Source organism: Vanacampus margaritifer, chromosome 16 (assembly GCF_051991255.1).
Source record: "Vanacampus margaritifer isolate UIUO_Vmar chromosome 16, RoL_Vmar_1.0, whole genome shotgun sequence".
Taxonomy (NCBI): domain Eukaryota; kingdom Metazoa; phylum Chordata; class Actinopteri; order Syngnathiformes; family Syngnathidae; genus Vanacampus; species Vanacampus margaritifer.
The window spans coordinates 1432762-1446748 of record NC_135447.1 but is presented as its reverse complement, the minus strand read 5'-3'; the positions used below and the strand labels follow the sequence as shown (position 1 = coordinate 1446748).

At 40.9% G+C, this 13987-nt stretch overlaps 1 protein-coding gene across 6 annotated transcripts in view; it reads left to right on the top strand.

Moving 5' to 3' along the window:
• Positions 1–13987, top strand: part of cadm1a (cell adhesion molecule 1a) — a 283504-nt gene that overhangs the window by 225671 nt on the left and 43846 nt on the right. For all 6 annotated transcript variants that reach the window (XM_077546895.1, XM_077546894.1, XM_077546893.1 and 3 more), the window contains exons 4-6: positions 3842–3994; positions 6226–6363; positions 10652–10810. In XM_077546895.1, the coding sequence (XP_077403021.1) occupies positions 3842–3994; positions 6226–6363; positions 10652–10810 (450 nt within the window). The remainder of the gene's footprint in view (positions 1–3841; positions 3995–6225; positions 6364–10651; positions 10811–13987) is intronic.

Genomic DNA, 13987 nt, shown 5'->3' with positions numbered 1-13987 from the left:
ATAATGGATGGATGGTTGGATGACGGATGGGTGGATGGATGGATTGATGGATTGTTAAATGACATAATGGATGGATAGTAGGATGACCGTAATGGATTGATGGTTGGATGGCCATAATGGTTGGATGGATGACTGTAATGGATGGATTTTTTGATGACTGTAATGGATGGATGGAGATGTTGGATGGCTGAAATAGCTGGATGGATAAAAATGGATGGATGGTTAAGTCATTAATTTAAAAGGACTCTTTCACCTTAATGTCCATGTTTTAATCTGCATCTAAATGCTCACTAATTAACCGGCAGTTTGCGTTCTTCATCGCCATGAAAACAAAACCGATGAAATAAATCTGAGACTTGAAGAGTTTAGACAGACGTCTCTTTTCAAAACACTGGAAGATGTCTACTGTGTCCTTCTTATTATAAAAGGAGGGCAAAAAATAGCACGGGACAAAAGGTTACCCTCGTTTTTTTTCCCCCCTTTGGCTCTCAAATCCGCGAAAGAGGAGTGATGTGTGATGCGGCGTGCACTGACACATCCGTAATAGAAATGTCCGGCGCTCACCTTGCGTGTCACACGGCGCGTCACCGCAAAAGCCCGCTGTGGCCCGCGTCGCCGTGTCCTTGGGTTGCTTTGACTTGTCCTCGCAATCCTCACAGCTTCGGCTTCAAGTGTCCAAAGAAGACGGCGGTTACATGGCGTAGCGCAACGCCTCATTTTGCTTGGACACAAAAAAGGGATTATTAAGAATTTGTGAAGTGGAATCAATGTGATTGGTGTTTGTTTTTTTTTTGGGGGGGGGGGGGTTGACGTGATTAAACCTTCTGCTGCAGTTGTTATTTCTAAACTATGAACATTGTTTAGATCTCCTACTCCATTGCAAAGAAAATTCCACATTGTGTATTTAACCAAACCACATAACTTACGCACAATTTAGAACTCCATAGCCAGGCTAACAAAGCTAGCAACATCGTTGCGGTAATTATAAACCTTTAAACAAGTCATATTTGCACGCAAGCAGTATCAACAAATACAGCCTTCATGAGAAAAAAAAAAACTCAAATGCCTATATTCTTTATCCTCTGTGGAAAAAAGAAACACTAATATAACTGTAGCGCTGTTGTAACAGTTTTCTGCGTTCTGTTGGGAATTTTAGGCAAATTCCAGGACTTTTATTTTATTCAATCTCTATTCGTGGCTCTTACAATTGCAAAGCTTTTTTGATACTTCTTGCCATGAAACTCTGAACTGAAAAATCTTTTTTTTAAACCCCAAACATTATGTTCTATACCTCCAATCTTTGATTCTCCCCCCCCCCCCCCACACCCCATCTATGTATCTCCAGAGAAGCTCTGCCCGTGTTGTAAACATTCAATGAGTAAACGGCAGTCGGCACTACGGGTGAATCTGGCAACATGTTTAATTGAATTAAAGCATGCAGATTAGCGGCTAATGAATGCTAACAAGGCCTTTGAATGAAGAGCACTTGTCAAGCTTGCGAGACGGGAAGTCAGGACAGGAAGTCATTTTGTCCACGCCCAAATCGGAGAAGTTGAACTTTAATTAATAAATGATTAGGACTTTATTATTATTGTTATTATTATTATTATTATTATTATTATTATCATTTAACCACCTTGAATTGAAGAATTCTGTCATCTTGGTAGTGGCCATTTTTGGTAAAAAATAAATTATAAACTCTAAAAATTGCCAAATGAAGAGAGTATTTTAGGGTAAAATTTTCTGACTCCAAAAATTTGTTAGCAGCTATATGACAGGAATTTGGGGGAAATTACACCTCCAAACTTAGTTCCGCTTGTCATAAAATTGTGTGGGCTTGTCTTTTTCATTGAGGACAGCCACAAAATTCGCAAAGTCCAAAAAAGACACAGTCTTCCATTTTTGGATCAATTTTTGTACCAGCCTTCTCCCCTAAAATTTGCTTGATTTGTTTTGAGAATTCTGCCCCCAAAACGAGTCCCGCTGAAATTTGGTGAGCTTGTGTTTCATGTTGAGAGCCACAAAATCCTCAATATCCAAAGTCCAAAAAGACAACACAAAGTGGCGAATTTAGGATCCAATATATAGTGCCTTCCTCCTGCATTAAAATGTGCTTGTTTAGGGAGAACGCCAGCCCCCAAAATAACAGCATTCAATGACCAAATAGCATCAAAATTTGGTGGGCATGTTCTATGATGAACCGAACCACAAAAAAAGTATTTTAAAAAGAACATAAATGACTGTCATTGTGTGATATTATAGGTACTGTACATCCAAATTAACTCTTTGACTGCCAAAAACGTTAAATAACGTTTCGTAAAATCCTATGGAGGAGTGCCAAAGACGTTAAAAGACGTTTTTTTTTTTCAAAACAGGTGAAACTAACCATTTTCTATTGTTGATTACTCAAAAACGGAATAAGGTAGAAACAAACTTTTTTTTTCTGATGGAAGATGAGAGTCCAATCTTGTTTTGGCAGTATGTGTGTTTCCATAGTCCAAACACATAATTTTCTATGGACCTTGAAAGATCAGTCAAAATGCTTAAAATCGGCTGGCACCCACGGCATCCCTTTTCTGAAAATGTCTGGCAGTCAAAGAGTTAGGCTGTAAAATACAAAACTCTATACTTATTCACCACTTGTATATAACTGGTATCGTTTCTGAATTTCTACTGTTTGTCCTGAATATTTGTGTGTGTGTGGGAGGGGGGGGGGGGTGGCTCATATCTCTTCAGCCTGCACTCAAAATGCATGCGGCGTTCTCCTTTAACGATGCACCAAATCAATTGTGGTGATTAATATTCCGACATCCTCTTGTTTTCCTCCAGTCTTTTTCTTTGAGGCACATGAACAGCAACAGCCGTTTGATATCGTCTCGTCTCATTTAAAATATGTATACTTTAACAACGGAACTTTTGTTCCCCCCCCCCCCCTCCCCATTTGATCTTTTGGCTTCCTGTGTGCACGCTGGACTGCAAATGAATTGTTTGGGAAAAATTGGACTCCCAGTTAATCACTCCAGGAATAATCGATAAGAGTTTGGACAGGATCCAATATGTTGTTGTTGTCTTTTTTTTTTTTTTTTTAAATAGCACTCTACAATATTGTACTTGATAAAAAGAACAGTTATCATCCGGGCTCCTTCTGGTGTTGTACAAAATAATGGAACAGCAGCGTTTACAGCTGAATAAACAGTACAGTATAAGGACAAATGTAGAAAATCGACAACTCCCTTGCTATTAGCAGCCACCCTAAAAGGAAGTTATTATCTCCGGGTCAGTTAAGGATATCAAACTATTTGAATTTATATTAAATTGAAGAAAAAAAGGAATACAAGTTATTTCACAGAGCCGGAGGCGCCGCGGAATCTGCTGAAGTCATTAAGTGAAAAGCATGCGACACCAAAGTATTAAAGCCATGACTGTAGCCGAGCTTATCAGTGTAATTAAGTCAAAGTGAGAGATCCTATTACAAAAAAAAAAAAATTAAATAACCACCAATCTTCCAATGCGAAGGGATAAATGAACATTCGTAACTCTCAAAAAGTTCCTCTTAAACACTCCTTTTTCAGTGGCGCCTAGACTTATGAGTTTCATTTGTTCCGTGACCAAGCTTGTATTTTAGTTGCCTTGACAGGCTTATTTTATTTATCCTCTGTAAAGAACGACTAACATTTGTGCCGTACTGATAAACTAAGAGGAGTTGAGACATCTCACTGAACATTCTGTCTATCAATATATGCGTCCTACAAATAACCACTCAAACAGCTCATAACACTAAAAACCCAAACGTCAAGGTACTACTTTTATCCTCCCATTCTGCACCTGTCTTCCTCCTCAGCATTGAAAGACGCTCGCTTCCAACTGGTCAACTTCTCCGACAACGAGCTGCGGGTGTCGCTGTCCAACGTGTCGCTGTCGGACGAGGGCCGCTACGTTTGCCAGCTGTACACCGACCCGCCGCAGGAGGCCTACGCCGACATCACCGTGCTGGGTAAGACCGCCCCCACGCGCCTTTGCGCGCTCATTTGCATACCCGGTGATTGACGGCCACGTTTGGCGGCGCTTGGAGCATCTGGAGAGTTGTTGGTGCTGGCGGTTTTAGGTGTGAAATTCTCGAAGACGAGAGCTTGGAATGGAAAAAATAAATAAATCTCCCTTTGCCAAGATACTGTAGTGATGGTCACTTTTGATTGACAGTGTCAGCGAGGTACGAATTTCTCAATATGTTAAATGTTGTAGAACTGCAATGCATCTTAATATTTTGAATGATTTGGTGAATTGCATCATGGCAGTGTTTCCCAACCTTTAATCAGTCACGGCAAACGGAGCGAGATCAGGTGCAGCCACTGCTTGTCCTCAGTGTTTTGGCAGCTTAATTGATAGATTAAGATAACTAAGTCTACTAACTAAGTAACTAAGTCTAAGTCGGGTCCCACAATTGAAAGTTCTCGTCAAAGCAAAATGGAACTCAAGCCATTGCTTTCTGTAGGTGTGAAAAGAAGGTTGACGGTTCAAATGTTCACCATCTCAAACTAAATACGCGTGCTGCCATCTAGTGGTCATCTGTGGAATTACACCCTATATAAATGCGATTTAAACCACAAAAGTTGCTTACTGTACCAAAAAAAAAAAATCAGCTCTTTATGCGCAATCGAGCTGTTAACTCTTTGACTGCCAAAAACGGTTAATAACGTTTAGTGAAATCCAAATGAGGGCTGCCAAAAACGTTAAAAGACGTTAACTATGATTTTTTTTTTGTTTTGTTTTGTTTTTTTGGAAACGGGTGGAGGAAAGCCTTGGCCAGCTGTGCTGAAAGTATCAAGCAGATCGGGTTAGTAGTTAGTGGCATCATTCATGGAAAAAAAAAAGTGTCAAATTCACTAGAGTGCAAGAAATAATATCGTTTCACAAAAAGCTTGATTTCTCCGGATTTTGTTTCAACCATTTTCTATTGTTGATTACTGAAGAACGGAATGAGGTAGAAACAAACTTTTTTTTCTGATGAAAGATGAGGAGTGCCAAAGACGTTAAAAGACATTTTTTTCAAAACAGAGGTGAAACTAACCATTTTCTATTGTTGATTACTGAAAAACGGAATAAGGTAGAAACAAAAAAAAAATTCTAATGAAAGATGAGAGTCCAATCTTTCATTTGGTAGTATGTGTGTTTCCATAGTCCAAACACAACATTTTCTGTGGACCTTGAAAGATCACTCAAAATGCTTAAATCGGCTGGCACCCACGGCATCCCTTTTCTGAAAACGGCTGGCAGTCAAAGAGTTAAGAGATTTTTTTTTAAGCTATCCTTTGCCGAGGAACGCACCTATTAATAAAACGTTGCTTCAATGCCATCTTCCAGCAACTTGGTGTGATGTTGAAGTGAGAGGAGGAGCTTCATTTAGACAGACCATTTTGCTTTGCCACCATTTTTAGGCATCTAAATACGCAGTTATAAAAATGTATGGGGGGGGTCGTCAATTACTCATATTTTAGCGCTAAGATAAGTGCAGCAGGGATCTCTTCCCATCCCACTGTATAGTGAAATGATGATTTCATCTCAATTTGCCCACAAATTGACTTACTGTGTGTGTAATGGTTTAGTTGAACACAAAGCTGATACACTCACAGGAAGTCATGACATTTTTTTTTTTTTTTTGGATGGATGGTAACAGGTGGATATGCAGGTCGGGAGACTAGGTGCTGCTATTTTGGTTAGCAGCAAAGTTCAAATGGGCTCAGCAATTACTCTTGGCAATATTAAAAATTGCTCACACACAGTTGCTAACCAAAACAGCAGCACCTAGGAGGTACGTAAACAGTCTCATGTTTAGAGAGTAGAGACTGGCTGAATGTCGTCAATTAAATCTCCACATACACATACTCACCCACATACAAAAAAAAGGTATATATATATATATATGTGTGTATATATATATGTGTGTATATGTATATATATATGTATATGTATTTTTAAAAAAAAAAAACATTTATTAAATTTTTTTTAATTGATTTGTTGGATTTTATTTTATTTTTTTTTTAAAAAGGAGAGCAATGATGATGTCAAATCGAATGAACAATACTGAGCTCTAGAAAAGAAAAAAAAAAATTCTCCTGTGAAGGCACAATATTTTCAAGTACACCTTACTTTGTTGTTGGTACTCCAAAAAATAAAACCTCTGTTCTTTTTTCTTTACTTCTTTATTTTTTTTTTGCCATGCTGCAGTGCCTCCAGGCAGCCCCATCATCGATGCCCGCGACGAGGTCCTGAGCGAGGGCAATGAGACGGAGATGACCTGCACCGCCATGAGCAGCAAGCCCGCCGCCACCATCAGATGGATGAAGGGCGAGAAGGAGCTCCCAGGTTCGTGTGTGCGCGTGCGATCATATTGTTTGCTTGCAGGAAAAGGAATACGTTTTCAAATTTTAGTTTAGATCACAATTTCCCTTTTATACGACATTTCAGAGGATTTTTGTTTTGGGCGGGGGTAGTAAATGTCAAAGCAGTAAAAGGGACTGGAGGGGTCAAAGTGGTTCAAACAGTGGGTGGTCACTTTTGAGCTCCTTTTAGATGTTGATGTAAGTTCGTCAAAAATGTGATGTGCTTGGAAGCCTTTGATCTAATACACGAAACAAAAAAAGTCATTTTGTATGCATTGTTTATGTACACGAAAGGCGTAGTATTGTTAATAAACCTGTCTTAAGTCTGTTAATGAGCACTTTTCCTTTGCCGTGGTAATCCACCTGCCTTGTAGGATTTCGGCAAAGGAGACGTGCTCACCTAGACAAAAACAATATTTGAGCTATAGACTTTTTTTTTTTTTTTTTTGCAATCGTTTTGTATGTATTTTTTTTTTTTACACAATTCATCTGAATTACAAGAAACTATCCGATTTATGCATGATCTATTTGGACTTCAATGTTGGCCTACTACTTTGCATTGTCAATTAATGAACGTGATTGTTCCACGCTACTTGCGGATCGTATAGTTAGCCAGACGTCAGATTGCAAAAAATCCAACCTGCTGGTTCCTTGTGCTGGATGCCCCGTCGCTGCCCGTTGGCCGGGTGACAGCGAGCCCGGGCCTCTTCAAAGCCGAGCGGGGAGCCTGAGAAGTCGGGCCGGCGAGACCTCGAGGGGGTGCGAGCGGGCTCGGCGCCAGGCACTTCTTCCCACCTCGGGGCAACCAAGCGGCTTTGTCAGGACTTTGAAAGTAAAAGATTCTCATCGGAAACTCTGAGCGGCTTCTCCTCGCCACCACATTCAAGCCCACGTCGGTCAGCGTGGATGTTGTCTTGTTCTGTGATGATTGCAACGTTGCAAAGGTCACTTGTAGCCTACAACTATATCACACTTCTTCTTTTTTTTTTTTTTTTTTTTGAATCTCTATCCATTCATTGTTCATTGTTTATGGATCGCATCCAATTGAGACAAAATTTATTATAGTCATGGAGTTCAACATGGTGGCTGGAACATAGCGTGTTCTTAGCAGTACTTGAGATGGGAACTTCAGTTTTGATGAATGTGGGATTTTGCTACAAGCAGATAAAGCGACTCCACTCAAACCGCTCGCTGCCATTGACAACTCAAATATGCAAAATATGCGGTGTAACTGGCAGAGATAGTCGTAAATACATATTGAAAGGCTTTCATCCGCTTGGGCATTGTATGACATAAGAAAACTTCAACTTTCCAGTAGGACAGCGGTTCACCTTTCCACCGCCTGGCACCGGTCCACGCAGATGAATTGGAGGGAAAAAACATGCATCCCTGAAATTGAAAGAGTATGTTTACTTGCTGTCAAAAACCCTCTTAAAACCTGAACATTGGCAACATTCGGGTTTTGAAAGGCCATATAAACATGCACAAAAACCCAAATATACTCTTAAACCTATTTTTAAAAGCACGATTATCCCTTTTGTACGCGGAATTTTTGCTCATATCAACGTGAACGGGGCATTGGTTTGCCTTCTACGCACTCTCTTGTTTTTCCTTCTTCACTTATTTGTATTCACAAGGAATCGTAATCTTTGGAGTACAGGAACGACTTGTATGCACGGCGCCGTCCCACTTGCTTGACTGCGGCGTTTTTTCCCGTTATTTTCTAGGTGGGTTAAAAAAAAAAAAAAAAGGACGATTCGGCAATATATCGCGATATTACAGTGCGCAATTCTCGAATCGATGTTTAAACATGAATTTTTTATGGAAATATTCAACAAAACGTCTTACTTAGGGTTAGTGTGCACACTTTAAGCATGGAAAAATGTTATATTAATGCAACATTAAGCCTTAATATTTTATTACAGTGCTGTTCAAACATGAAACAGACTGCAACCTATTTGGTAAATACAGTCGCTCAGTCACAAGCCTGAAGCTTAATATAAATAAATAAAAATTCATACAAATCTTATGTGTACACGGGCATGTTTATATAAGTCCGTGCTGTTGGTGGTCTAATAAATTTATGCACGCTATATGAGTAGAAATAAAGTATAATAATGAGCAAAATAGTCTGACATAAAGTGCTACATTGAATTTGAAAGTATGCCAAAAGACGAGGGTTTTTTTTCCACTTTTTTTCTATGACTTAATTTCCCGCTGTCTCTTCAACTAAAGCTTTTCAAACAAAGCTTATTTACAAAGGGAATAAACACTAAATGCTCATCGACCCCATCTGTACTTTGCGTGCGCTCGCTCTTGTTATCTTGGATTGTCCCGGACAAGAATAGGCAGCACTCTGCGCTCATCAGGTGATGTGCAATTGGAATAATTGCAATTTCTCACCGCAGCACAATGCTAACGCTACTTGAGCGCGCACCTCTGCCACTCATGTTGTGTTCCATTGTATCCATTGTTGCCGTGGGTCTAAAGGACGTATTGCGAGGCGGAGCGTCACAAAACCGACGGAGAGGAATCATGTGGTTGTTGTTGTGTTAATTTTCAACACAAACTGCTGAACTGGGTCGTGGGATTAGTTGCGAGCATCTGATGCTACTTTGCTACATTGAAAACATTCTCAAGGTGCCTAGAGATGAGCCAAGTATTCATATAGTACAATGTATCCTATTTGGGTGAATTCATCCTTTTGGCAGATCATGCCAACGTTAAGTTGTTTTTTTTTTACATTGCGAGGCATAGAAAGAAATTGTCGCCGCCGATTCAAAGGTTGCCGTTCTAAAGCCCGCCGATGCAAATCCAGCCATCTCTCCGAATATGCCTCATTATCTCCCCCACCTCATCTTTCCCATTCCTCTTATCCGTCATGTTTAGTGATTTATTAACATGCGCTCACCACTGATATCGCTGTCTCTCTTCAGCGGATCAAACAACGCGGGTCGTTATTTTTTCTGTTCGCGCACAAAAAGGCAGACGGATAGCAAAAGAGGGACTAAGCCACCTGGAGGGACGTCTCACTGAGTGACAGGGACCAGAGCAGCTATTAGATTTTAGTCTTCGGAGACAACCCCAAGCTGGTTTTCATTAGTTGCCTCGAAAGCGGCACCGGGATGAAAGTACATTTAGCTAAAAAAAGATATATAGTTTAAGTTGAAGACTTTTTTTTTCTATTCACAAGACTGCCTTAATGGGTCCAAGTGAACATTGGAGGAGGCACAAAAGAAGACAACTTTTGAAGTTCCAATCTAAAAAGGACTTTTAAGGTTTAATTTGACCCACTGCTTCTCCTCGCTGACAGTCGTTCGTCTCTACCGGTGCAGATCTTGCGTGTTATTAAAAGAGCAGCGGTCCGGCTCTATAAGGTCGCGTGAACTGTTCGCGTCGCATTTGCGCCGCTGGCAGCCTTGACATGATCCGACCTTTTAAAGGAAACGGAGAGTCCAAAAGACCGGAAAGCGAGTTCCGCTAAACTGCTGTAATTTGCTCTCCAAAAGAGTCACACAGTGAGCTACTCCCAATTTCTAAATCAGAACGTCAACGGCAGATACTTTTGTCAAGATGCGAGCCGTTAGTAACTGTTGTGAAATCTGTTCAACTTCTGATGTGAGGCGGGATCTGACACACTTTTTATGGATGCGCATCCAAAGATATGATCTGTACGTAATACAAAAATGGCACATGTAGTACAAAGAGAGAACTTTAAGAGCTCTATAAGTCATCCCTGTGGAACGCCGTCATTTAAAACAAATCTACCAGTCATAAACCGTTTTATTTTGACATCTTTAATCAGCTATTTGTAATGAACATGGAACTTGAAAGGTATAAACAAGTCGCCAACCCACTTTCATGCGTCTCAAAGACATTCCGATTTTCCAGCAGTCACCTTCAAGGTCTCCGTGTCAGGTGGCTGCACGACTGCGAAGCCTCCAGAGGTGGCGTATTCATTATAAGCTTTCCCTTTACACCCGGCACATCACACAGGTTCGCTTTTGCCGGCATCCAAAGAGGCAGCTGTCACCACGTTGACAGGAGTGGAGCTCCGCGGGGGGGGGTGCAAGTGGGTAGAGTGTCGCTGCACTCTTCACGCCAAATCAACTGATGGCTGCAGCTGTTCATATTAAGATCTGGCAGCACTTATTTCAGCAAACTCTTTGCTCACGACATTTTTAACAAGTACCTCCCAGCCGTCGCCTCTTGACGGTATTCAGTCGCTATTGTGCGATTTCTGAAACGGTCCTTTTGTGTCTTCCGTACAGGAAAGCCCAAAGTGGAGCTGACCTACGACAGGATGTACACGGTAACCAGCCGGCTCACGTTCACCGTCGACAAAGAGGACGACGGCGTGCCCGTGGCTTGCATCGTGGATCACCCCGCAGTCAAAGACTTCCAAGTACAGAAATACCTGGAAGTGCAGTGTAAGTACTCGTCTGCTACCTTTTTAGCGGTTATCTGAGCTTGTGCTTTTTTTCAGGGCAATTCCGTAAGATGTAAAACAATTTGTTGACCTTCACTTTGGTCTAATTAAGTTTTTCCACAAGAAATTTGTTGTCGTGTTAAAAGTAGTGCCCGACCCATCTGCATTTTTTGGAACCGATGCCAATACCAATTTTGGGCAGAAAAAAAAATACTGATTACCAATTAATCTGCCGATTATTTTTAATATAACATGCGATATAAAATAACTCGTTTTTCACAGATTGGGAAAAATGTGTGCCTTGACGTAGTGTTATCTTACCGGTGAGTATGTGTTCCCACAGCATTTGTGTGTGAATATTCGTTATTTGAAGGAAAAACACTCGCAAAGTCGATGCTAACTTCCAAGCATTTGAATGGGATCCTCCATTCACTTTGAAATTAGTGCGAAGCTAGCAGTGTTTAGTTTTACAGTTAACTCCAACTGGGGCATCATTAACTCATTCACTCGCAGCCATTTTTACTCAAGGAACCCCCTTTGCTCCCGGCTAGATTTTGACAGATTTTGCAAGGCTCACAGAAAATTGTGTTCTATTGCTATAAAAACATAGCATCCAAAAAACTGTTTCCGTTTTGCAGCAATTAGCATATAGAATATAGCTAAGTTTCATCATTATTCACGAACCTGTTGAAAACACTGGGGAAAAGAGCTTGTTGCAACATGGCCCCGGCTGATCTCTTATACTCAGCTGCCACCTGCTGGCAGTTTTTGTAATAACTTCCATTGCTTCACGTATTCTCTTCAGTTCTGAGGCTGCATCAAAGCCTTCTGTATGTTCTAGCATGAAAAAAAAAAACATAACAAAATTTATAAATTCATCTTTGTGAGCATGGTAATATTTAAAATAAAATGTATTTATACGTTTTTGGGAGCAAATGAGTTAAGCAGCTTAAAGGACACTTAGGGACAACAGAATCACAAAAGCTACACACTTGCTCGTTGCTAATGCTATGCAAGCAAAATGGTGCATTCAGGGTACTTTCACAGTGTTGGAAACTTTATTTTTTCTTTGATTTCAGTATAACATTTTAAAGGGAAAACAATCGGTCATTTGGCCGATGTTTGAAAGGCAATCATCGACCCGTTATAATCGGCGGCCGATGAATCGGTCAGGCCCGAGTTAAAAGGAAACAACCTTTTTCTATAGTGCTTGTCCTCATTAGGGTCACAGGTGAGTTCGACCCTTTCTTGTACTAGTTGGTAGTTGATCGCAGGACACAAATTAGACAGAAAACATTCACAGCTATAGAAAATTGAGTCTTAAATGACCATGACGTATCGTAAAGCGTCCCACAGGGAAGCTTTCTAGAGCCCCCTGTACTCTATGCTATCTATGGTAAAAGGCATGCATTCTAGACTAGACTCTTTCTTGAGTCCTTCGGAGGCCCAAACAGCACATTTGACACTTTACCAGGACTATTCGTCAATTTTTTGGATTAGGGTCTTGAAACCCAGAACCTCAGAACTGTGAGGCAGACGTCTACGCTAACTGTTGTTATCACCAAATGACTGTTTACACACAAACTTTGGAGATTTTTACTGGATGGCGGCAATCATGCCTTTTTTGTCTTTTCAACGTGCGGGAACACAGACAAAAAAAAAAAAAAGTCGAAAATGGGGTGGGGGAGGGGGGCATTGTTGATTGTGTAAGCCGTATAAACTTCCAACCCCGTTACCGCACAGCGCAAGTTTTATGCACTGATTACTGATTGCCAGGCAAAGGTGATTTGCATTTGAATTGCCTCCCGCGTGAGCAAACCGTGTGTGTTTGCGCGTTGTGTAGTAAAAGCAGAGCTAAGAAAGCCGGTTGTCTGGGGACGGCATCAAGCCCGTAATGGTTCTTCTTACGTGTAAGCAAATCAAAGCCGTTTGGCTCGGCTGCCTGCTTGTTTTCTCCCTTAAGGTCAGCCGGCCGTGCCGAGATGGATAGCGCCCGTCTCGAGTGCCTGCGCGCAATAAAGCAAATAATTCAGTTAGCATAATGATAACGGCCCTCTTGCATACAATACGCGCCATTTCATTTCCCCGCCGAAGTGGCGGCATGCGGGTCTCTCGGCGCAGCGCGCCGCAGTGCATATTTCTCCATCAAGCGCCGACACTGAGCGCCGCCAGAACTACTCGGGGCTATCAGAGTAAACCCAAGGACGGGGGGGGGGACAAGGTCACGTGGCCTTCGTGGTCGCAGAAACGGAACCCGGCGGTCTGTTGTCTTTGCTCGCGCGAGCTTTTTGGCTTTCCGCCCCGTCGACTGTCCATCACCGCGACTGACAGGATGTGATTTAGACAGATGGATGGCCAGACATTGTTGTTTGTTGCCAACAAGGTCGGAACGACGGTGTTGAACTTCGCTTGCTCGCCTTTTGCCGAGCCCATCCCGGCCAGGAATCTGCAGGCAAATTCATGCAGTGGATATTAAGTGGATTTGAGATACAAGTTTAATTTGTCCTGAGATGATGCTTGTAAGTCAAAAGACTCAGTAAGGAGAATACTACTCGGGTTTATGTAGTGTGTATTTCTATTTATACTGGTTTTCGGCGGCACGTTAAAAAGCATTTAAAGTCATTAAATGGGTTTTGCTGAAATGAAGGCCTTAAATGGCATAAAAAATGTAAATGCAATTGATGTAAAAATATTGTTGTTCATGCTTTATTTTACTTACAAACATTGTGCGAAGACGTCACCGTAACACAATTTAGCAATAAAAAATGTGATAAAAAAAAAAGGCGTTGTGCAGACTAACTCGTTGCAATTTACAATGAACAAAACGAGTTGCTTCATGTCTCAAATACCGATTGTTCTGAATTTCAAAAGAAAAATGTACTGTTTCTGTCACCAATGTCCAACTAATGCCATCTAGTGGCAAGTTTTCGCAACACAAATCTATGACTTAATTTTCCACACTCCTTTAACTTTTTTTTTAACTTTAAATAACTTTCTATAAATTTACAACCGCATTTTATTTGGTACCATATTTATCCACTTTTATGTTGTATTTCTGTAGTATGAAAACTTGAACAATATTTTATTGTACATTTACGATTGATATGTGATTCATGTGATTGATCGCAAATTAACTATGGAAATCATACAACTAATTACAATAAAAAATTGTAATCGA